The 24,325-nt window shown below is 45.3% G+C and overlaps 1 protein-coding gene across 2 annotated transcripts in view; it reads left to right on the top strand.

Annotated features, from left to right (window-relative positions):
* The window catches only part of UNC5C (unc-5 netrin receptor C), a 247,683-nt gene extending 223,358 nt beyond the window's left edge, over nt 1–24,325 (top strand). For both annotated transcript variants that reach the window (XM_014259438.2, XM_005517472.3), the window contains 6 exons: nt 7,996–8,164; nt 10,005–10,238; nt 15,198–15,347; nt 15,572–15,736; nt 19,277–19,455; nt 19,685–24,325. In XM_014259438.2, the coding sequence (XP_014114913.1) occupies nt 7,996–8,164; nt 10,005–10,238; nt 15,198–15,347; nt 15,572–15,736; nt 19,277–19,455; nt 19,685–19,850 (1,063 nt within the window). In that variant the 3' untranslated portion in view covers nt 19,851–24,325. The remainder of the gene's footprint in view (nt 1–7,995; nt 8,165–10,004; nt 10,239–15,197; nt 15,348–15,571; nt 15,737–19,276; nt 19,456–19,684) is intronic.

A 24,325-nucleotide genomic window follows, 5' to 3' on the forward strand; every position in this document is an offset into this window, starting at 1 on the left:
GGACACCTGCAGAAGTAAACAGAATGGTGTGAATCCACCCTTTCAATGAAGATTTTAAAAGGGGTTTCTTTCCCTGGGAGAGGAGAGCAGAGCAGTCTGCCTTGGGGAGCAGAGTTCATCATATTGTGGTGGCAGTCGCTTTCTGGGGGCACAGAGTCCAGCTGCTTATTTGATTTGTGTTTTCCAGAAAGCACACCAGGCTCTTCATGCCCTTGGAAAGCAGCTTCTTCTGGGACATTTAAGAAGGAGCTCATTGGGTGTTGTCTAGATCACTCAGAGCTGAATATTCACCTGTCCCCTTTCCCCAGGTGCCAAGGAGCAGAAGGGGGTGGGTGGCACTCAGCTGTAATGTTCTCCTGCTGCAGGACTGCATGCCAGACACTTCACTTCTGTAGCAGAGTGACAGCTCGGTCAAAGCTTCTTTTTCTGACTGCATGGGCCCCAGATGTTGCTTCATAAAATTGGAGTCATATGGGTACCACAAGTTGCTGTGTGGTGTAATTATTTTTTAAATCAGTTACTGCACTCCTGCAGCACTCTAGCAGAGAGTGATAGTCCCCTGTAAGGACTAGCTGCAGACATTTGCTTTTGTGGCCAGGCAGTAACTGCAGTGTGTTCAACAAACCCTGTGAGGCCCTGTATTTATTTTCATGAGCACTGTGCAAATGTGTATGGGTTGAAAAGTCCCGTTATGTGTTGATGTTGTTTGGAAGGAGAAACAGAGGAAATTATAAAATGAATGTTATTATCAGAAATGAAGGCAGAGTCTCGTCCTTGATATTACAACTAGCACTGAGGTGAGAATGTGGTCCCCACAGGGCTACCCTGGTAGAACCAGAGCAGCAACAGAGAGGGTCCCCACCATAACTCACATATCAATATCACATATCTCCAGCCACTTAAGATACAGCTCACACTTTGTAGAACTGTGAAACTACTTCTGAATAGTCAAACTGAAACAGAAAATGTTATCTCTCAGGCACCTGCAAATTCCCCTTTTCTTTTCCTTCCTTTGTTTTCATAGTAAGTTTCCCTGATTAGTCTCTGAGAGCTGTAGTACAGAAATTTGAGAGACTTCACAACCTGAGACTTCACTCTTTGTGTTGTCTTGCAGATTGACTAAGAGAGTTTTCTGAGACAGTCTGTTAATTCCATTTCATACCTGTCAAAGCATGTGGGAGCAGGAAGGTCACCATAAAAGCATTATCCTTTGGCAGTGAATTGGGGTTCTGATAGCTCCACCACTTGGAGGCTGTTGTTTCCTCAAAGTGTGTCAGCATACTCGTGGCACAGTGAAGTTTCTCTCTCACTGGACTGATGCTCCAGGAGAGTGTTATCCCTGCTCCTGTCCTTCATGCTCACCTTCATTCTTCCTCTCATTTGGGGCAGGATGGATGGCAGGCCACAACCAGGCTCTGATCCCTGGCTGGTGTGTTGACCCCATGAAAGGATCCACGTCCTTTATGAAGAAGTTACAGTGGAGAAAATTATATAGGGGTGTATGTTTGTACACATATATGTACACATGCAAACACATATATACATGTATACATATATACGGATATATTACGTATATATGTGTAACTGAAAAAATTACAACCCTATGAGAATATTTTATGGCTATCAGATGGGTTTCTGTCTCAAAACTCAGTGTCTTTTTCAGATGTTCTCTCCCTTAGTCAGGGGAAGTGTCACCAACTTTGAGATTTGCAAGGAGTCCCTTCTTGAGTAGTGATTTCATGTGTAAAATCAGCACATTATGTTAGTCAGTAACAGGCAAGATATGTTATGTTACATAACATAATGTAACAGGCAAGAGCCTGTTCCCATGAGCATCTTTGAGAGCCTGGGACTTACAGATTAAGTAATTTATTTAATTAATCTGTAATTTCATCCTAAGGATTAAATAGCATGAGTATAAACCTCTAGCCTCCAGGATTTGCTTGACTGCCTCAGGTTAAAAAACAAATCTCGCTGTGAGCTAAATTAGCGGAACTGTGTTTCCTTCAGAAACATCTGGCAGTGGTCAGTGCTAGATGAGGTCTGGGTCTTGATGGACCACTGGCTTTATCTTGTGTGGCAGTTCCCGTGTTCCTCTGTGAACCCCTGCTGGGCTTGCACAGCTTTAGGTGGAGCTACTCTTGCATGCCCTAATCAGAGGCAGACACTGCACAAAACAGATACAGCTCTGTGAAGGACACTCCCGTATAATCCATCACACAGGAGGTGTTCCAAATCAGAGTGGAGGTCGCTGTGCCCACAAAATTTGACAACCCTGACAAACAGAGCAAGCAACACTCTTGAAGGTCTTGAAGGAATACATAGAAAAATGTGCAAATTTCAAATTAGCCACCTTAAAAGAGAAAAGGGTCAGGTGAGCCTTGCCAGGATTTGTATCAATGGCATAATGTATGCACAGAGTTTAATATAAAGTCAAGCATCTGATCAATGGCTCTGATCCAAGGAGCAATGTTGCTTTTTCACCAGTAAACCTTAAGCTTAGTGATGTGAAATAAAAGAAATTGAAGTCTTCCACATTTCATTTCTCTACCTTCCTTATCTCAGTTGCATAAACAAAATTACTATGCAACTCCAGAAGACAATTTCTTGAAGTGCCAGTCATTAAAATTGAAAAATTCAACATGAAAAAGACCAGAGCATAAGCAAAAGGGGAGGGCAAACTTCTCACAGTACTTTTCTTCTGAAGATAGACTGTCAGAAGAACCAGGATCTGTTGAGAATATTAAGTTTGAAACTTAAGAAAGAACACATTCTAAAAAACAAAGCCCCAGCAATGAAAGGAGAAATAAAATATCTTCCCTCTAACTTTTGACTAAGCTGTGTAGAAGGGTTGCCCTCTGTTGCTATGCGGTAGCCATTCCTCTCCCCCTGCTCTGTCCTGTGCTTCCTGAGCTGCTGTGATTGCCTGGAGCACAGTGGCAGGGAGTACAATGTAGTTCCACTGAGGAGCAGAGATTTATCTAGTTGTGCTCACATCTGCTGTCTGACAGCTACCTTAATGAATATGGTCTGGCTTATTACAGGGAGACGGTTTCGAATGAGTAATCCCATTAAAAACACAAATTTGATTGTGAAGGGAACAGATACGGTGAATAAAAATAAAAGTTTGTTTGATTTTAAATATAAGTTGACTGTTCTTGATAATCTCTGAGGGATGGGAAAACATCTAAAAATATCTGAAGACCTTTCAGTTACTGTTGGTGCCTTTTAACAGAAATGCTAAGCATTGAGGTGAATTTTGGTCTCAGATCTTTGTACAACAAAAACATCTCTTTGTTTTTGGAGTTATACAGCTGAATGCCCATTCTCCTCTAATAAGTTGTCCTGAGACTGCTGCAAGCCTAAAGTGAAGCCCCTGTTGATGGGGTTTTTGTAGGGGGTTGGGTTTGGGGTTCTTTTTTGGATAACAGCCTGAAAGGTCACCCACAGTTTTGATCACGTCTGCTCATAGGTTTAACTCCCTTGCTCCATAAGCTCCCCTGTGTCTTTGTTCTGCTGAATCTCCCACAGTCTATAACACATAAATCTCAGTGCTGGTCACAACATGTGCTCCTCTAGGCTGAGATCCTGGCTTTGCTGGAGCTGCATCACCTGTTTCAGGAGGAGTAAAATTGCCTGTAATGAGTGACTACACAGTAACTTGTCTTCAGGGGAATTTGTTGTTCACTAATTCTATGCATTACTGGTGGTTTATTCTTTGAAGAAGAACAATTAATATCCATTGTACAATGTATCTTGTCTGCTGCATCTGTTTCTGTTCTCATTAGCTATAGTAAGGCATAATCTTTTTGTTTTAAAATAGAAATTGAAAACAGTGAGAAGCGAGAAAAAATTTGTCAGGAGATTTTTGTTCCTTTTTCCTGTCACTTGCCATAGGGCACCTCTCTTTGGTCTTTGCCATTTTGTTGTTTAGTCTATTTCCTCCGGGTTTCAGGTGTTTATTTCTGAGAACTCGTGGTGGTCCCTAAACACACTGCTGCTACCTGCAGTCATGTTAGAGCTGGAGGGAGAGGAAAGGGAATATCACCGTGATGTGCTCTGACATGCCTTGTCCCATACAATGCCAGAAATCAGATTTGCTTTTTGTCAATGTTTCATGTTACATCTGCTGTGTTGCTGCAAGCTCACCCGAAATGTTGCTCACTTTTATTGCTTTCTTTGTTGCTAAGTAACTCTTTGGAACATGTTTTGCTCCAGCCTGAGCTACTGTACAATTAATAAGATTTTATTTCCCACTCATACTTTTACCCTCTCTAGAATTTTGCCATTGTCTTCTGGCTTTCACTGTTACTTGCAGTGATTCCTTAATAATTGTTACCTGTAAATGTAATGATTGTGTTTTCCACACTGTGAGTTGAAATCCTGGACTCACAGTAGTCAGAGAGAGGTTTAGCATAGACATAAACAGAGCCGGGATTTCACCTCAACAGTGACCCACTTCACACCACTGGAGAACTTCTCTGCCACTCATTATCTCTCAGTTTTCAAAGGTTTATCTGTGTGAGGCAGACTCCTAGTGGCTTGGAGAGTCACTAGGACCAGCAGGTGTTCTGTAATTTGTGGTGCCAGTCTCTGATATGTGCCTGGTTGGGAATTTGGGACTGTAAAGTCAAGCACCCCCACAACTGACCCATTTTGTGCTCTTCGGTAATCAGACTGTTCTCTGTCATAAATACCCAGGTCAGGATCATGCAAATCTCATCTACTTGGCAATAAATCTTCTAAGTCTGGTGAAAAAGTTGCTGTTTATGAACATGGGGAGGAAATATTAAGCCTTGATATTTTTAACATGTCCTTTGTATGCCTGCATCTACCTCCCATCTCATTTCCTCACTCTGCAGTCTGCATCACATCCTGACTTGGTGTTCTGCATATTTTTTTTGTACTTGTTCTAATCAGCTATAAAATGTTACAGCACAGAATCGTGTCCTTCATCAGAGTCCTAAAATCTGACAGTTAAAAAAATTTTGGCACAAAGCAGTGACTAAACTTTACTTGGAGACAACTTCAGACTGTATGATTTATCAGTACCATATTATTTTAATGACCTTTTGGGTTTCTTTGACTGGAGGCATCAATGCTTGTAGATTTTAGCTCATTTTTCACCTAAAAGACATTGTATTAATTTATTTTTTTTAAGGGAATCATGATATATTCACTCCTGCATTCTTTTTGACTGCTTGTTTTGTAATTCAGTCCAAAAAACCATGATAGCTTGTATTTTCTTTCTTTTCTTTTTCATGGGTCAGTATTTTCAGATGAAGTTAGGTTAACCAGATGATTAAATCTATAGCTGGTCATATTTGCTTTCCATACAAATATTATAATTTTTAGCGATCTTTCTCATAAGATACTATATTGCTTGAAATTTCTTGAATTAGACCGTAGGAGAGGGTTGAAATATCCACCAATTCTCAAGGCTGATGACCATTAAAAACCACTGACATACTCCGAGTGTTTTTTAAGCCTCTTATTTCTTCCTATGAAAAAAATAACAATGTAAATGAGTCAGAAAAAGAAGGAATGTTTTAGTGAAAAACTGCCCAACGATTTATTCCATCTGGCCTTGCAAGTGATATCTCATCTTCTTAATTTGAATCCAATGATTCCTTGCAGTGTGCAAGAGGAGCTGGTCTAGGTACTCTGTCTGCTAGAGTTTAGGGGGTTTTTTTGTATTGTTTGTTAAGCTAAAATAGCTGGCACAGTACATGATAGCTGTCCAGATTGTTAAACTTTACATCTTTTTTGAAAGACATCTCTATCACAGCTGTTTGTTTCCAGTCCATGGATTTTCAGAAACAATTGTTAAGTCATTTAGTAAACTCATCAGTTAATTTCCACAGATGCGTATCATCTGGATTTACTGATTTGCATAGATTTAAATTTTTCAATGCCAGACCCTTTTTTTTTCTCAAATGTTACAAAAACCTCACAACATTTGTGACAACCAGGGGTAATTTTCAAAAGTGCCTTGATTCCATTTTGAAAAAGGATTTCTCAAAAGTTTGTCTTTCATTCTACGAGATAAATGGGATAGACAGGGAAAATTAAGGCGGACAAAATTAGATGAGTCCTATATTTGCAATAGCCAGAATAGGTGTCATAAATTTGATATCAAAATAGCTTCTGTCCTGATTTGGCCTCCTTGAAAGTGTTATCTAAGATTACCAGCTCTGCTCTGCACTGGTGTGACCTGACCATAAATATTGTGAGCAGTTTTGGCTACTACAATATAAGAAAGACATTAAACTATTAGAGAGCATCCAAAGGAGGGCAATGAAGATGGTGAAGGGTCTTGAAGGGAAGCTGTGTGAGGATTGGCTGAGGTCACTGCATCTGTTCAGCCTGGAGAAGAGGAGACTGAGGGGAGACCTCACTGCAGTTACAACTTCCCAGTGAGGGGAAGAGCAAGGGCAGGCGCAGGTATCTTCTCTGTGGGGCCCAGTGACAGAACCCGAGGGAATGGCCTGAAGCTGTGTCAGGGGAGGTTTAGGCTGGATACCAGGAAAAGATTCTTCACCCAGAGGGTGTTTGGGCACTGGAACAAGCTCCCCAGGATAGTAGTCACAGCACCAGCCTGGCAGAATTCAAGAAGTGTTTGGACAGTGCTCCTCAGGCATGTTCTGTGACTATTGGGGATAATTCTGTGCAGGGCCAGGAGTTGGACTCGATGTTCCTTGTGGGTCTTTTCCAACTCAGGATATTCCAGGATTATGTGATTACCGCTACTTTTTTTTTCTCTTGGTAAAGACAAAGACTTGCAGAAAAAGGAAGCAATGTTGTCTCAATTAATTTCTCTAAAACTGATGCAGATGTACTACTTGTATCTGTAAATGCAGCATGGGGCTGAACCCTCAGCCAGAGCAGAGCATGTGTGGTCCCGTGGGCAGATCAGGATTTTAAGTGCAGATCACATTGAATGCTTTTAATCTCCCACTTGCTGGTTTCTGGATCATGAATTTGTCCTCTATTATTTAGGGAGGCAGTTGATGAGGCACATTCAGCTGTGTTTGTCATACACCAGATGTCGGGATAGTTAAAGTCACTCATGCTTCCTCTTGTTTTAAGCTCCTCAGCGCTGGTCTGGGATGGTTTGCACTTGCACACATGTGCACACACACATATGCACACACACTATCATTCCCAAGTTAGACTGTATGTTGTGTGTCCTAAATATTCATGTGATTTCCCTTAACCAGTTCCAAGTGACTGGCAGCAAGCACACTGGACAATACCTGAGTTTTTTAGCCGAACAGCTCAGGGTAATCACTGGAAATCTTGGGCTTTGCAAGTGTGTTTTACCCTTGCACTATTCCTTATCATCCCTTATCCCCTCCTCCTTTCTCCCTCACCAGTAGTGACACTTGCTCCCTGCAGGCACATTTGCAATAGCCATTCTAGTAGATCTGTGAATGCCTTTTGAGTAAACTGGAGTATCAGTGCTTTGGTGATGACTCAGAAGTCAAACTGCACATCTCAGATGTGCTGTGAACCTCTTTCAGTCATGCTTACATGCTTATTAGTTCAGTGTCTTCCTCTCTTTGTCAGTTTTCTCTGTCCTGACAGTAAATAATTCTCACAAGCGGTGCCTACAAGAGCCACCATTCATTTTTGTGTGTTACTGAACAACTGCCAAATGCAGCAGTGGCCACATTTTGGCAGTGGGTGAAGTGAAGCCTCTGCATACCATCTGCAAGTATCCTTCAGAGTGGAGTGTACTCAGCAAATATGGCCTATAATTTGCTGACACCTAAACCTGCATTTTGACACGAGTGATATTTGGCACAAAAACAAACAAAAAAGGGAAATAAATATGGATTTGGAAAAAAATGAAGAAAAACAAAACCCACCTATTTTACTTGCACAATCTTTATTATTTTAAAAGAAGGATTTTTTTTATTTTTACACACTCAAATGAACCTTTTTCTCTTTTTCAACTCACTTAATGCATCCATCTTTCTGTCTCCTTGCCAGGCCACCTGTAGAAGACAGCCAAACCCTGCTGACACCAGTGGTGAGCTGTGGCCCACCAGGAGCCCTGCTAACCCGGCCCGTCATTTTAACCATGCACCACTGCGCAGAGCCAAACACAGAGGACTGGCAGATCCAGCTGAAGCACCAGGCTGCCCAGGGACCCTGGGAGGTGAGGCTCCAGAGCTCCAGCCTGTGTGCTGGCTGCTTGCAGGGCTCTCTGCTCATCCTTTCCTTGCCTTTCCGAACCTGGGTGCTGGTATTTTGGGGTTTCCATGTGAGACACATGGCTGCTAAAGGCAAGCAGGAGTGCCCTTCCCTATGAGATGTTTAAGCTGCCAGGTGCCCATGCAGAGATCGGTGTTGGGGCACTTTGGCACCTCCTAGAACTAGCAGTTTTCCGTGGTGGAAGCCTGAGGTGGTCCCTTGTCAGTAGTATAGCAGGAGAATGTCCCAAGGCAGTGTGGCAAAAGGATCTTCCTGCTATAACTGGAGCATAAAATGATGCTTTTGGCAAGGCTGGGCCATCCTGACAGAGTCCTCCTCTCCAGCCCTGTGCTCCTAGGTCCCTGCTGCCACCAGTTGGTCCCATAATTAATTTGGCAAGGGCACTTTCTCCTGCTGGTAAGTTTAATAAGGTCAGGGTGGCTTCTGAAGGCAGTTGGGCTGACAGCAGCCATGTCCAGCATTGTCTTCAAAAGCCTCTTGTGTTTGTCCTCCTGCCTGTGGCAGCAGCTCTTCCTCCTGCTGGGAGGGAGCGTGCAGCAAACGCAGCTCTGCCTCGCCAGCTAATCTGCACCCCACAGCCCAGCTCGTGGCACCACACGTGTGTTCCTTATTTGTGTCTGTGTGTTACTCTTCATTTTCCCCCCATCCTCCTCCTGCCCTAGGCAGAAGTTGCTCTGCCAGCCCTGCACACACACCCTGGTGTGTGTACAGCATCCTTGGGGCCCCTGGCCATCACACAGTGCTCTTCCTCCTCCTGTCAGTTCCAGAGCAGCCCCTCCAAGCTGATCTCAGTCACACGTGTGCGCACACATGCATGCACACGCCTGCAGCATCACTTGGGGCTGTGCCTCCTGCCAGAGCCAGGTGCTGGCAGGGCCATGGAGCAGCACCTTGCCCTCCAAAAAGATTGTGCCACCGCTGCAAACGTGGCAGGTTTGCCTCTCCTGAGACTAAGGGAGCCAAGCTTAATGCCTAATGCCAGCTGAGCCCACTCCTCTCAGCTGCCAGGTGTGTGCATTGTGCTGCAGAGCTGCAGGCAGCGGGGACGAAGTGGACAAGTTGTTCACACGGTGGCTTTGCAAGAGGCGGCTGTCACCCCTGCTGCTGCTGTTTTGCTTCTGCTCCCTCTCAAAGCCACTGAAAGCACCTTGTGTTGCGTGCAGGATATTACATGCAGGGTTGAATGGAGAAATTAGCACGGGAGCTGTTTTCCTGTACGCCCAGGGTGGGGAGGTCATCTGCATTCAGGCGGTATTTTTTTTCCTCATCCTGCAGTCTCGTCACAGAAGATTATTCTGAGGAAACAGCAGGTGATATTTCATATAGATGTGGTATTTGGCCATCGCAGAGGTTACTTCCCTTCCTTGAGTTTTTATAACTCCTTATTGTCGTGCTTAGGAGGTGAAGGGCAGTTATTTATTCAGCATGCCTGAGACTACTGATGCTAAATCATGGTCACCAAATGATTAGTTCTGCAATATCTCTTTCAATAAGGTCTTGGTGATATTTTCATTATTTGCCTAACTCTGCCCAGGGCTGTAAAAGCAGGAGTGAGGCCACTGGGAGTTTTTGACCTCCAACATCATCACCATCACCCCAGTGAAATCTGCTCCCTGTGCCTACACAGGAGAAAAGCTGGAAGCAGGACTTTCAGACCTTGGTTAATCTAAGGGGCAAACAGCAAGGATGTTTTGCAACATCCAGGCTTGAAAGGGGCATTGCTGCATGAAAGGAGAGCAGCTCTGAGGGGTCACATGCTGTAACTTGGCTTCTTTCTCTCTTAGGATGTGGTGGTGGTCGGAGAGGAAAACTTCACCACCCCGTGCTATATCCAGCTGGACCCAGAGGCCTGCCATATCCTGACAGAAACCCTCAGCACCTATGCCTTGGTGGGACAGTCAATCACCAAGGCAGCAGCCAAACGTCTCAAACTGGCCATCTTTGGACCGCTGTCCTGCTCTTCCCTGGAGTACAGCATCCGGGTCTACTGCCTCGATGACACGCAGGATGCTCTTAAGGTGGTTCTTGGTCTCTTGCTTGCCCTCCCTCTCCCTCCCCACTTGTCACAGGACTGCAGTCATAGCAGAGACTGAACCCTCTGCTCCATGTATTCATGCTCCCTGAGTTATTTTTCTGATTAGAAGAAGAGCTTGACAGCAGGCTGCTGTTTTACAGTTTAACCCTCACACGCTATAAATTGTCCTTTGCAAAGGGATCTCACACTATTTTCCACCCACCAGTCTTTTTTCCTTTGTTTACCTGTATCATATCCTGAATCCTAAGGTTTTTGCATTATTAAAAGGCCATAAGGTACACGGGGCTTCATTCGTTATTCATGTATTTTTAATGCTAAGTGCCAGCTCCCCAAGGATGGGGAAACATATAAATGCTTCTTTGTAAGTAGTTGATAATGATAAAAGAAGCTTCTGGCCTGTTAATCACTGCCTGCTTTCATACTGCTTTATTACACCTCTTGGCATGCAGCTTTTTGTGTTGGGAATTCACAACTGGAATAAACCAAAGCTGCTGCTATCCCTGACTGGATAACCTTTCTCTCCCCACGTAATTCTGGCATTCACATAAACGCACACTCACTACATGCAGATGAGCAGAGAGGTAACCATACTTGCTGTTTCTCTTTATAAATACCTGTATTTATACATAGGGTATCTATAATAGATGCACTCATGAAATATGCAGCTCCAACTGCACAACTGAGTTTATTAAAAGGTGGGGGTTTTCCTTTAGTTGTAGGTAGTGCAACTTTGCTTCTTTGTGGCAAAGAGATTTCAAAGCCTGACTAAGCAGAGTCATCCTGCTGCTGTACATGCTTTTGTTTCCCTAGGTCTAGGTGGGAATCACTGGGGTTTAAACCCAAATACACTGGCTGGGAGATGTTTGTGTTTTTCAGGACAGTGACTTCCATCCCTGAGAGCAGCACGCTTGGTTGGCCTCCCTGATACCGTCTGATATTGCCTGCCTAGGCTTTGCTGCAGGGGTGCTCTTGTATGTGTAAAAAAGACAACAAAGTATAAGGGTTGAAGCAAGCACATGGTGACTTCTGTCCTCTGGGAGCTTGGTCTGTGTCACTGGATTGGTTTTACCAGCTTTTTAGAAACAGTTATTTTCCCTGGTCTGATTTCTCTTTTGTTTTTCCTATTTGAAAAAAAAAAAAAAATTGAAAAGGACCTTTCACAGCAATCAAGCTTCAAAGGTCCTGATGGTTTTATGCCTGTGCTGCATAATACAATTTTCCATGGATTTGACAAGGCCTGAGGTAATAATAACCGAGTTGGAGGGGCCTTGGCCAGCCAGCTAATGCAGTCAGAGCTGAGGAATCTAATTAGGAATTACTCAGGAGCTGTTGGTCTGTTTCTAATAGACTGTAGGGAGAGTTGTGTGGTAAAGTTAATCCAATTCAGTGCGACAGCAGAAGGGATCAGGAAAGGCACAGGGGAGCCATCCTTCACCTGAGAAGTTGCAGCCAAAATCTGGGAGGGCAACAGGTCAGTCCTTGGGATCCTGCTTCAGTCAGACCCCAATGCGAGACTGCAATTTAGCGAGGAAAGTCAGGAGGCCACCATCCCACTCAGTAGCTACTGCTTTTTACATCAAGTTCATGCATTTTAATCTTCTTTCTCTTTGGCATTTCTACCCCAAGACTGAGGGGGCACCCATGGGCTTCAAGACCCAGCTAGCTGGTGGTTTGCAGAAGGACAAGCACATCTACTTGCTAGCCACAGACTCTTACGAATGCATGGATTGCACTTCTTTGGAAGTTTAAGGTTTGGGGAAGAGAAGATTGAGGAAAAAGAAGCCTAGCAGACCAGCTGTAGATGAGTAAAATAGGTGTAGATGGAAGGGCTGGCTATGGACCAGTGTGTATAAGCAGGCATGTACAAACTGGTGCATACAAACCAGCGTGTAGTAAACATCCCTGTGTGACAGTGCTGTGTAGACTCAATCTATGACTATTTAGATAGTAGAAAAAAAGGTTGGGGTATTTGGCACGTGCTTTCACAGCAGCTGGTACTGCAGCAGCCCCTGCCGTGCTGGGAGGACATCCTTGGCACTGCTGTGTTGCCAAAGGGAAGGCATTCACAGGGCAGTTTCCACTGGGTGTGGGGATAAGGCATGCAGACAGGGCTGGGCCAGCAGATCCTGAGGTTAGAAGTATTGCAGAGAGGAAAAGAAAGTTGTAAGCAGCAGGTGAAGCACCAGCTGCAACATCTCCGTGTCTTGAGGCTGGCTGCTCTGGGCAAAGCACAGCAAGGGTAGGGAAGAGCAATATTCCCATATTGCATTGCCTGAGCTTTGGAAGAGCCTTTGTAGGGGATTGTGTGTGTTTTTTAATAGACGACCAAATGCATTCTGTTCTTATTTACAACTAGGAATGAGTGTGCCATATGCTGAATGTGTTTTAACAGCCACCAAAGGAAGACAAGGAGTTGCAGCATAAAGCACAGTGCAGTGTTTATCCAGCAGACTTTTCCCTCTCATCATGCAGAGTAAGCACTCGCAGCTGAGCTGCCAGCACCCGCAGTACAGTAGGGAAGTGCAATGATTTGCCATCAATAAGGGCTCAGTTATTGTGGGAGCAGCTTAGTGAGGTTCCTGGCAGCTGTGGAGCAGTGTGGGCTCGGTGCTGATCACACATGCAGCATCCTCTGCCCCACAGGGTCCTGAGCCACCTGGATGGGATGCTAACAAAAATGATTTTTGGGCAAGGATGAGGGGAGTTGTGAGCTTGAGTGCTGGCCTCTTTTTTTAAGGCTAATTTTTTCACTTTGAAAGGGATGCCCAAGGTTAAGAAAAAAGAAAGAAAAATGAGAAAAGTAATAATATGATAACTGTGAAGAAATCCATCTGCTTTGCTCTCTATATTGATGTATGGCTTTGCGACTGAGGTATGTGACCTGTGTGTGGTAGCGTGGCAGGGGCTGAGCAGCCCGATACATGGAAACAGCTGCCTCCCACACTGGGGGCATGTGAAGGACTTCAGGCTGTAGCAGGGTGACATTCCCCAACCTGTCTTGTGCTGCGCAGTAGCTGCCTTCAAAAAAAACACCCAAGAATGGGCACAATAGGCCTGTGATCTTCTCTCTGTTATTTAATGCATATTTTTCCTTTTAGTGAAGAAAGGCACAGCTTGGACTGAACACCGTTGTTCGCTCGTGCCCCTTTAATGAGGAGGCCCAGGCTGTGGCTGTTCTGGTGTCACAGGTGATGCCTTACCTCTCCTAGGAAACATCTCCTGCCTTTCAGGGTGGTGAGAGAAAGTGACCACAGCTACCTCAGCATGGGGCAAGCAATATTCAGCTCAGGTTTTGGCTCAGGTGGACACAAAGGTGCCAGCCAGCAGGATAAGCACTGCTCTAAAAAAAGGCTGTATGGCAGGAACCAGCCAGCATGTTCGAAAGGCTGTGCAAGTCATGGCTCCCAATTAATTCTGAATTAATTAGTTAAACGGCATGGGAGAAGCATGAGCCGCTTGGCATCCTCCAGTTAGAGCATGTGGAAGGGCTCCAGTGGTCCAGGGTGGCTACCAGAAGTGGGATGTTGAAACTAGACACATAGACCTGGTGGGTGGGATGGTGCAGCATCATGCTGCAGTTTTCCCCCACAGCAGTGCAGCTCCCAGAGCTGGTGCAGCATGGGCAGGATCAGTTTCTCAGCACCCCTGCCCTGCATTCCTGAGAGGTGGCATCTGCAATTAGCTCACACAGTTCCACAAGTCATGTTCTGGACCTTCCAGGGAGGTAATTGGAACATAATGAAGATCTATAGCAATCAGATAATTACTATCGATTGCTCTTTAGACATCTTGATGAAATAATTAGGTGGCACTGGAAAGAAGCTGGAACTGATTCATTGGCATAACCTTAATCTGAAAGGTTTCCTGATTTTTGTTTCTTTTTCTCTAATGGCCAATAAAAGAATGCTTTAGCTTCAGGATCTGCCAGATGCTTTTCTTATATGCTAACTACCTCCTTAATGTGGTCAGGAGCAGCTTAGATAAAATGGGGGCTCCTTTATTTGGCCTGGGGCAGAATCCCTATTTAGTGTGTCCCTGTATTCCTTGAGCATCTCCACTGTGAGTGATGTCTTTGGCCACATGGGACCAGTTGGCTAGCTGACTCTTTTAATTAAATGTGACTGAGATTGGCTACATTTCTAATGGGGCTCATGGAAGTGCCTTTATACTTGCTACTTCCATGTGGTCCACAATTAGGGTGTTTGTAGGCAGCATTACACTGTGGTCTTATTAATAACAAGTTTATATTTAGCTTCATAAAATGAAGACTTCAGACTCTTGGCTTGCTAGCTTTCAATCACATGATTGAAATATTGATTTCAGTAGCCCTGAACCTGTGTATATGCATGAACAAAATGCCCCATCACAGTGTCTTGCTCTGTTTCCATGCCATCCTGCTGGACAGTGTCAGGGTAGGTACCTGTTGTCTCCTGTCCTCCTCTGTCACAGGCACTTCGTCCCCCATGGGCCATGAGCTGACCGACCAGTGGTATGCACAGGCCCCATATCAGCAGGACCTACACAAATAAAGAGTTTCCAAAAACAAGATAGTAAAGCTACCATTACATGTCCAGTTTGATGAGCAATGCAGATTGATCTATTTCTGTGCTCAGTGTCTGCATGCAAAGTCTTCACGTTCCATTTAATAGCACAGAATTGAGCTTTTGCTCATAGGACATGTGAGAGAACACTGTGTGTTCTGAGGTGCCTTCATTCCTTCTGGGCTGCTGCTGGATGGAGGAGGTGAGAGGGTTACAATCAGATCAACTAATGCAGTTCCAGTTCACAGGGACACACAATTCTGTGTCATGCCTGTGTATTTTTTTTAATCTGTATTACACAAGTTACAGCATCTAGAGCACACAGTCTTGAGGACTCAGAAGACCAGTGTGCTGTCTTGAGGAAACCTGACCACTTTCTTCTTTTTATCCCAATGCTACAGGAGGTCCTCCAGCTTGAGCAGCAGATGGGTGGGCAGCTTTTGGAAGAGCCTAAAGCTTTGCATTTCAAGGGAAGCACCCACAACCTCCGTCTGTCCATTCATGACATTGCCCATTCACTCTGGAAGAGCAAGCTTCTGGCTAAATACCAGGTGAGCATAACAAAACATTCACCTTGGATGCTAGTAGTGAGGCTTAAAGAAATACTGTCACACACAGGGGTGTTTTAAAAACACCAGGAGTCTGGCTGTAGTTCCATGGACATTTTTTTTACCTGGACCACATTAGCACAGAGCCTGCAGTCTCTGGTCACATAGCAACCATGCCTTGGTGCCACATCCCTCCCTGATTATACTTTTTTGCTTTCCTCCTGCAGGAAATTCCCTTTTACCACATCTGGAGTGGATGTCAGAGGAACCTGCACTGCACCTTCACACTGGAAAGGTTCAGTCTGAATACCCAGGAGCTAGTGTGCAAGCTGTGTGTGCGGCAGGTCGAAGGAGAAGGACAGATTTTCCAGCTCAACTGCTCTGTCTCAGAGGTAAATGACATGTGTGCGCTTTTCTATCCAACTGCAGGAACATGGGAGGGTAAGGGGGTAAAACCTTTCCCATTGCTACCTCTTTAGTGCTTCCTATTTTGCTCCTGACTGCTGGTATGGACATAAAGAATAGATTAAGTCATTTCTTTGTCTCTCCTGTTGCATTTTTCCTTAGTTTCTCTCATCTGGAAGGAAGCATCCCCCCTTAAAGGGTGGGAGGAGAGCAGCTTTGGTCTCCCTACTGGTACTGCCTTTCTGTGTCTATGTGGAGGAGCTCTTTGCCTACCACTCCCTAAAACATCTCAGGAAGCTCTTATGGTCCTGTTTCCTTGTCAGTCCGTGAAACCCATCACGCCTGGCAGTTCCCTGGAGAGAGGAAAGAGAATAGGAAAATGTCAGTGCTGTGTGTTCTGTGAGCCACTCCCCTCTGATCCCACACAATAGCTGCTGTGAAATAGGAAATATCAGATGGCCTGGTTGCAGTAAACTTTTCTCCCCATGTTTTGCTACTACTACAAATCCTGACCTTTTTTTTGGCAATTTTTCTTTTGATGGATGATATTTTACAGAAGAAATACTATAATAAGTTTGTGGACATCTTTGCCAATGCTGTGTAGCACCTGGAGAATTTTTTGCTCCATGGGGCAGTCAAGTTTGGGGCTGAGATGGAGCAACAAATTCAGGTGTAAAGAGGCATTGACTTCAGTGAATGTGCTGGTGAGTTTTATCCCTGGTACTCTTAGCAGCTATGAGGAGCAGACTCTCAGGCAGCAATTACTGCTGGTTGGCTTGGGGAAGGGCTTTGAGCGCAGAGACAAAAGTTACTTGTGCTGTAGGGCTCTGACAGTGAGCATTACCCATAACATCTGCTTGGTTAGTGGGTGTAAAGTTACAGATTCAGCTGGGGACTACACAGCATTAAGGACAGATGGTAAAACAAGCATCATAAACAATTATTGTAATAAGTGCTGCATTGAGGTAATCACTAATTTAACCTCACAGAGAAGGGAAAGAACTGAAAGTAACTTTAATGAAATGCAACTATACACTATAATCATCTTCAGCTGGTTGTGTGTAAAAGGGCCTGGTAATAGATTCAGAGGGAACAGGCTAATATTCCTGTCTTGTGCTGTGATCCTATCCATCAAGGATGAATAGGGGGAGTGAATAATGCCACTGCGATCAAGGCTGCCTCCTGCAAAATTGCCCCTTGTTGTTGACACCTTGTGATATTCCCAAACTCCAACGAGGAATGGGAGGACCTTGGGCTGCTAAGGACTGGAATATAGGGTCAACTAGGGAAAAATCCTGTAACTCAGAGATTTGATGAAAGGGTATTTGCCTGAATGGGGAATAACTGCAACTTACAAACCTATGTCTGCTTCTAGAAGCATGATAAAGACATCAGACCAGGCATCAGGAAACCAGAGCTCTGGTTCCTCATATTTTCTTCTGAAGTTAAGCTAGTGGTATCCAGCTAGTGGCTAGGCATTGCAGGACTGTGCTGGCATCTTTCTTTATTGCTGGATCTGTCTCTCTGCCACTGTCACCCTGTGATAAAAATTTAGTAACACAGTTTCCTGCATCCTCCCTTGATGGGCTTTCTTTTTAGTACCCTGCAAAGGATGTAAAATTTCTGCAGATTAAACTGTCTTATACCGGCTTTATACAGTGCCTACCACTGGGACTTCAAAAATTTGGCAGTGAGTGCCAAAACATACACATTTGCAAAGCAGGAGGAAAACTGTGATAAAAGTCTCCCATGATTCATTTTTGAAGCCCTGTTTTTATCTTGTGCTGTTGATACTCACACGAAAGAGCCACAGTGTAATGCTACAGATTCATGGGCCCCTTCTCCAGCAATCCTGAAGCCTCTGGGGCTGCAGGCCACCTTGAGAGCCAGGGCAGCACTTGTGTCCTTTGGCCCAGAATATAAAGAACAGGTTATCTGTCTGCAATGCCACTGCCACCACCTTACTGCCACTTCCAACCTCCCAGTGCAGGTGAGCCTGCAGGCAGCACCAGTGTCAGGCACCTCATTTTCCTGGCTCCTGGGCAGTGCCTGCTTCCAGGTTGTTGGGCACTGGGGTTGGGACAGGCAGTCTGTGATCCAGGGCCTTGGCACCCAAGTACAGATGCCACATTCAACGTGTTAATTGAGGACATTACAGCGTCGCGTAAACCTTCACCGATTGCCTAAAATGCCAATTTTTGTCTTTAACAAAAACAAAAACAACAACAAAGCCAAAAAATGTCATATTTATACATTGGGAGAGAATTAATTGGTGTAGATAGGACTGTGAGCATCTCTAGAAAAATCCTTGGGGGTTTGTGATTGCGGATTCAGCCAGGAGCTGCCTGGCTTTAAGACTGTTTCAGGTATTACAGCTCCTTCCCAACAGCCAGTTTGCCACAAAGCAACAAGACAGTTCACAGAGGAGAAAACAAATTGACATTTAATGACAAATCTTTAGCATGAGTGTTTCTGATTGCCTGGGGTTGTGACCTGGCAATGGGAGGAGAAGCAGCTCCCCCATTTCTACTTGAAAACAATACCAAATTGTGAAATAGACTGAGCAACATTAGGGCAGAACCACCCATGTTTGCTGCTTTTTCCATCATGGTCCTTGCAAGACCTTGCTGTTCAAAACCCAACCATACAAACAGACCAGCTATCATTGTCCCACCAGCTACCAAGCCTGTGGGCACTAAATCACAGTAAATCCTTCCAGGCCAAAGAGAAGACAAAATCCTTGCCCAGAAGAACCAACTGCTGTTATTCCCAGTGGTGTCAGCAGTGGTGTCATAGGGACCCCTCCAGCTGGGAGGACCACATCAAAGAGCATCAACACCACACCTGCAGGGGACAAGCTGGCTTTGGAGATGACTTTTCCCTGGAAACACTTGCTGCCACACTGCCTTGGAGCACAGCACGTGTCTTGGGGAGAGGGGGCAATGCCTGCCCCCCCCCACCCCACCCCCTGCCCTGAGCACATGCTCTCCATCTATTTCCAGAGGCAAAGCCGCATGAAGATGAGGGCTTAGCTTGTGCCTGGGGTGGTATTGACTGTCTGTCTGTGGTCTGCACAGCATCAGAGGCTTCAGAGAGATTGGGTACTGCCAGAGGGATGTCAGTGTGAGCCTGGTGCTGGCTCGGTGGGACACTGGGGGCTTAGGTAGATGCTGGGAAGGGGGTCTGGGAAAGCCCAGTTCTGCTCTAGTAGTAGAAAATTGTTCTGAAATGTGTCTAAGTGACTGATCCTTTGTTATTTCCAGTAAGTAACTAATTAAGCAAAAAAAAAAAAAAAAAAAAGAAAAGAGGAGGAAAAAAAGACTTTTGTCTCCCCAAAGCTGATTATAAATATTTCTGTTTTCCTGTGGACTAACATGTTTATGTTAGTGTTTACTTGCAGAGGGCTGCAAGTAAAAGCTGAGATGCAGTTCTCAGCGGCAGAGGATGTAGTTCTACAATTATCTCTTCACTCAGTAACAAAACTGATGGGTTGTTCAGGCTTTGCTTTTTTGTCTTTCCAATCTCAGGAACCTACTGGCATTGAATATCCTCCCATGGACTCAGCAGGCACCATCACCACCATCGTGGGGCCCAGCGCTTTCAGCATCCCCCACCCGATAAGGCAGAAGCTGTGCAGCAGCCTGGATGCTCCCCAGACCAGAGGCCACGACTGGCGCATGCTGGCCCACAAGCTGAAACTGGACAGGTGAGCAGGGGTGCCCATACGAGCAGGAAAGCTCCTAGGGAGGGGGGTATGTGCAAAAACAACCTGCTGAAAATCCCACTGGAAGCACATGTACAGACTGGTCAGGCTGACTGCACTGGGGATGAGCACCTTGACAGCACCAACAACAGGGATGGGTTGAAATGATAGGAATTCAGGTAGTTTCCATGCAGCTCCAAAACAACCTGAGTTTCCTTTTGGCTCATTCCAGGTACTTAAATTATTTTGCTACGAAATCGAGTCCCACTGGGGTGATCCTGGATCTCTGGGAAGCCCAGAATTTCCCTGATGGCAACCTGAGCATGCTGGCAGCAGTTCTTGAAGAAATGGGAAGACATGAAACGGTTGTTTCTTTGGCAGCAGAAGGAAATTACTAATGCAGCCTTGGCATGACCAGGAAGGACAGACACAGGGAGCAGTAATGCCCTGTTATTGCAAACGAGAATTGAAATGAAAACCCAGACCAATGAGTTACACAAGAGACATTTCAGAGAAGAAAGCAAGCAAACAAACAAAAAAGAAAACCAGCCCTGACCTTCACGTGTGCTCTCCTTGTACATTATCACAGGATCAGAAAGAGATCATGCAAAGTTGTACCTTGAAAATATAAATCAACCTAATGTTCCTCTCGGCTTGGCTGTACACTGCTTGGTACAGGTTTTTACAGTTTCCTAGGAAACGCTTTTTATTGCTATCCAGATATATGGATAAACTTTCTTAACAATCCCAGTTTCTATGGATGTTGTTTACATCAAATTCTGGACAGGGGTAAGGAAACTGTCCATGGCTCTTTATATTTTTTGTTTAAAGCCATTGTAGACAAGGCTATGGACAGTGGGTTGTGGCTATTTCAGCTTATTGGTTTCCGGTGAATTCAGATTTTGGCTACAATTCTGCACATTGGTTGTCTCACAGTGATCCTCCTGTCATTGTTCTGTTTCCTAGACCTACTTGTAAAAAAAAAAAAACAAACAAAAACAAACCAAGAATATCAGGGTGTGCATCTGGAAAGCAGGTACTCTGGCTGATAAGCAGGAACACACAAAATGTTCCCTTTCTTCCCCAAGACAGTCCCACTGAGCCTGTGTGGAGAATAGCTCTAAGACAGTGGGGAATGAAGGATCTGAGTTAATTTTCAATTCACACCCTTTCCACCCCTTTGCTATATGAGAGGTCAGATATGCAATTCAGAGTGTTTGGAGGGGAGGGGGAGAAACCCAGAAAAAAATAAAAAAGACAAGTTGCTATGATAGTTATTTACTGATTAGTATCTAGTGCAAGGATTATAATGACTATTATATTAGTATTATTACTTTATTTCTAATATTGTCAGCAGCAGAATGAATAATTTCTGGTTTTATGGAACCTGTTGTCCCCTCCCTGAAAGTCTTTTAAGACTTGTCCCTCTCTCTGCTGTCTGTCCTTCCCTCTGTCATCGTACTGCTCCTCCAAAGTCCTCTGCCAGCCCGCAGAGGCTGCTCTCCTCGACTTAGCATTGCTGTGCTCCACGCCCAGTGCCAAGGCAGCATGAACTGGTGACACTCTGCTGATCTTCACCCACCAAGTGTCTAAGCCTGGCATATTTTGCACCACACTGGTGCCTCCAGGTTGCCCCAAGAAGCAGTCCTGTCCTGAGGTGGCTGTGAACCAGAGATGGCCTCCAGATTTGTATCCAAATACACACAGACCGCTGGTTCCTGGCCACAGGTGCAAGCATGTGGAGGCACTGACATCCACCACCTGATCTGTGCATCCAAGGTGGGCCTCCATAGTTTTTGCTTCGTTTTGTAGTGTTCTAGGAGCCAGCAGCTCCTGTTAGTTCCCGACAGAGCTGCAGGTCTCACTGAAACCCACCACTCCAGTAATGCTTACTGCACCAGGGCTGCTGACAGGCCAGCCCTCCGCTGGCTCACTTCTGTGTGAGATGCACTTGGCGGATCTCCACAGGTATTCCCAGACATTGCTGCAGCCAGGGAAGCCTGTGTTCCATGGGCCAGTGCAGGGCAGTGGAGCGGTGAAGTTGAAATCCCATGTGCTGCGTTTTGCTGCCTTTGCTGCTCCTGCCACCACCGCTGCCTGGGCAGGGTGGGTTACTCCTTGATGCCTGGCCAGGGAACACTTGTCCCTCTACAGCCCTCACAAAACAGGTGAGGTGGGAACTTTGCAAAAGGAGCAAACCAAACATGGTTGTCACTGCAAATGTATTTTTTTCTGTTCAGTGAAAATTCTGACTCTGGTACGTGACAGCACATAGGATTGATTGCAGTAGTTGTACTGCCTGACTGGGCTGTCATTTATGTCTGGCACAGAAAGGCTTTCTGCCCCAACCCGTCCACTCCAGGTTTCCAGCCGGGCCCTGGTTACTGCTGTTGTGCACACTTGCCTGCCCCTGCCCACACATGCATTACCATTCCATATGCTTCCTGAGACTGGAGTTAGCTTGTTCTCTTTTGTGCTTTTGCTTTCCTCACGGCTTTCCAGATTGTACTTTTGAAGGTAACTGAAAATGTCATTGGTCAAAATGAAAAGAAAATTTAATCTGACCTCTTTTTCCATTTGACATTTCCATCAGTTTGTCACTTTTTGCTTTTAACTTCTCAGCTCCCTGACCAGTGAGTTAGGTTTTGATTGACCACCAGGCAGTGAGCACAAAAAGTTCCCTTCCTTGTAAGAGGTAACCAGGCAGTTTGCAAACCAGCATTTCAGTCAAAACTGGAGACCAGAGGACATGCATTGTAACTTTCAACATCTGTGTGTATTTTGCTTGTATAAGCCCCACCTTCTCTAAATGTGGAGATGCCATGGGGACCCTCTCTGTGAACAACCATCTTCTTTTTCACCTTGTGCATCTGGTGCAGCTCACTGCAATGCTAATGGAAATCTTTGCTTTGAACTTCTGGAGGGTTGGACTGGAACTTCTTGTTCTGCCCTTTCTCCACACTTTTTACTTACCTTGGAGGGCTAAAATGGCTCTTAAAGGTAGGTCTCAGCTTTTTTACTTCCCATGCCGTCTTTAGGTATAACCAGTTGTGTTTAGTTTGTGCTTCTTCACCTTTCCCATGTGTTCTTCCTTGACTCCTCTTCCAAGGCAGGTGCAGGAGTTGAACCATCCTTTGACCCTTTGGCCTTTTCAGCTCAGTCTGTGTTGGCTGATCCCCAGGCTCGCTGGTGCTCCCCAGCTCTCAGCTTTTTCTAAGTGGGCAGCACCTGCACCCTTCTCTCCAGGATCAGGGCCACAAAGTTTCTCATATTTATCTGTGCTGCTGTGAGTCGATGCTCCTTTGGCCAGCCCCCTGACCTGTGTTTTGTTGCCTTCTGCAAGAGAAACAACTTGCAGGTGAACAACTTTCTCACAGCGTTCTGGGGCATTTTCCTTTCACGGCGCCACAGTAAAGAGGATTTATTGCAAGGAAAAATGCACACTGATTAAGAGGAGCATCCACAGAGGTGGCTGGAGGTCAAGAACATAACCCTCCATCGCTGAACATGACTTGGGCAGCAGCATGACCCACTGAGGGGTGGAGCTGCTGTTTTTCCACCCCGACTGCTCAGAAACCAGCCTCAATCCCCTGCTGCAATCCCGGGCTGCCCGGTTTCTCCAGCACCAGCTCCACAGGCCTTTGCAGGCTCCCAGCACGGCCCCTTGGGCTGCCTCAGCCCTGACAGGGGAAGGTTCCTCCACACAGCCACAGCTCATCCCAGCAGCTCTGCACCCGTTCTCTGCCACTGCTGCTCACAGCAGCTCCCACCTCACCTCGCATTCCCTGCATTAATTTTGCTCAGTTTTTTCCTTTTTTTCAGGGGGAGTGGCAGTGGCAGGGCTTGCACTGTGGAGAGGGCTCCTGCTGGAGGTATTCCCAAGAGCATCCCCATCCTGCTGCCCCAAGGGGAGCGGGCGGAAAGCAAGGGCAGCCAGATGGGCTCAGGATATTATTTTTGGTGGGAGAAAACCCAGCAGCAGTCCCTCAGCCTGGATTGCATGGACACAGTGCCATCTCGTGGGGCTCAGCCCTGGCTCCACCATGTGGCTGCCGCCACGGCAAGGTCGCATGGGGAAAAGGCTTCCTCTGACAAAGACATTTGGCAGGCAGAGCTGACTCTTAAAAGTTGTTGTAAGATTTCATGTCAGGTGAGCACACCTGCTTTAAGAGGAAAAAAAAAAAAAACGAAAAAAAAACCAGGCTGCAGGCATCTTATCCTCCAGTTATTACTATTTTTCTTAAACGCTTTTCCTTTTAGTTGTTCACCTTTGGCTCTGTACTGGAGCAGTTTTGCTGCTCTTCACACCATCTCTTCATTACATGTTGATCGCTAGAGCTATAAATAGTATATATATTATATAAATATATATAAAATATCTACTGACTTCAAGGAGAACCTTTAATTTCTGAGTAAGAAACATTTATTGGAGGCAATCCTTTTCACCTTATTTTTTTTCTTCAGTTTTTCTTGTGTTGTGTTCTTGTAAAGGTGACTGTCAGTGTATAGGGTAAGTTTGGGGTTTGGTTGGGGTTTTTATTTTATTTTTTTTTTAATTTATGATCACAACTGATCCACTGTGTCACGCTAAACAGTGCAAGACTCAAGTGCTGTTTCAGTGGATCTTGAAAATTTTGCAGCAGTGAAGGTGTCTCCAGTCAAGATTTACTTTATAGGGAGACCAAGACTTTTTTCTGTCTCGCTGGCAGAAATGCAGACACTGAAGAGACATGTTGGAGTCTGCAATAGCCACAGAGCAAAACATGTCCGTTCCTTGGGTTTTCTGGTATTTCAGTTGCTTACATATAAAATAAATGTATTTACATGCTGTAAGCCTGTCATTGTAGACAGTGTCCTAATGTCTTGTATTGCT

Source organism: Pseudopodoces humilis, chromosome 6 (assembly GCF_049639895.1).
Source record: "Pseudopodoces humilis isolate 2021_Gansu_Grassland_sample_001 chromosome 6, ASM4963989v1, whole genome shotgun sequence".
Lineage (NCBI taxonomy): Eukaryota > Metazoa > Chordata > Aves > Passeriformes > Paridae > Pseudopodoces > Pseudopodoces humilis.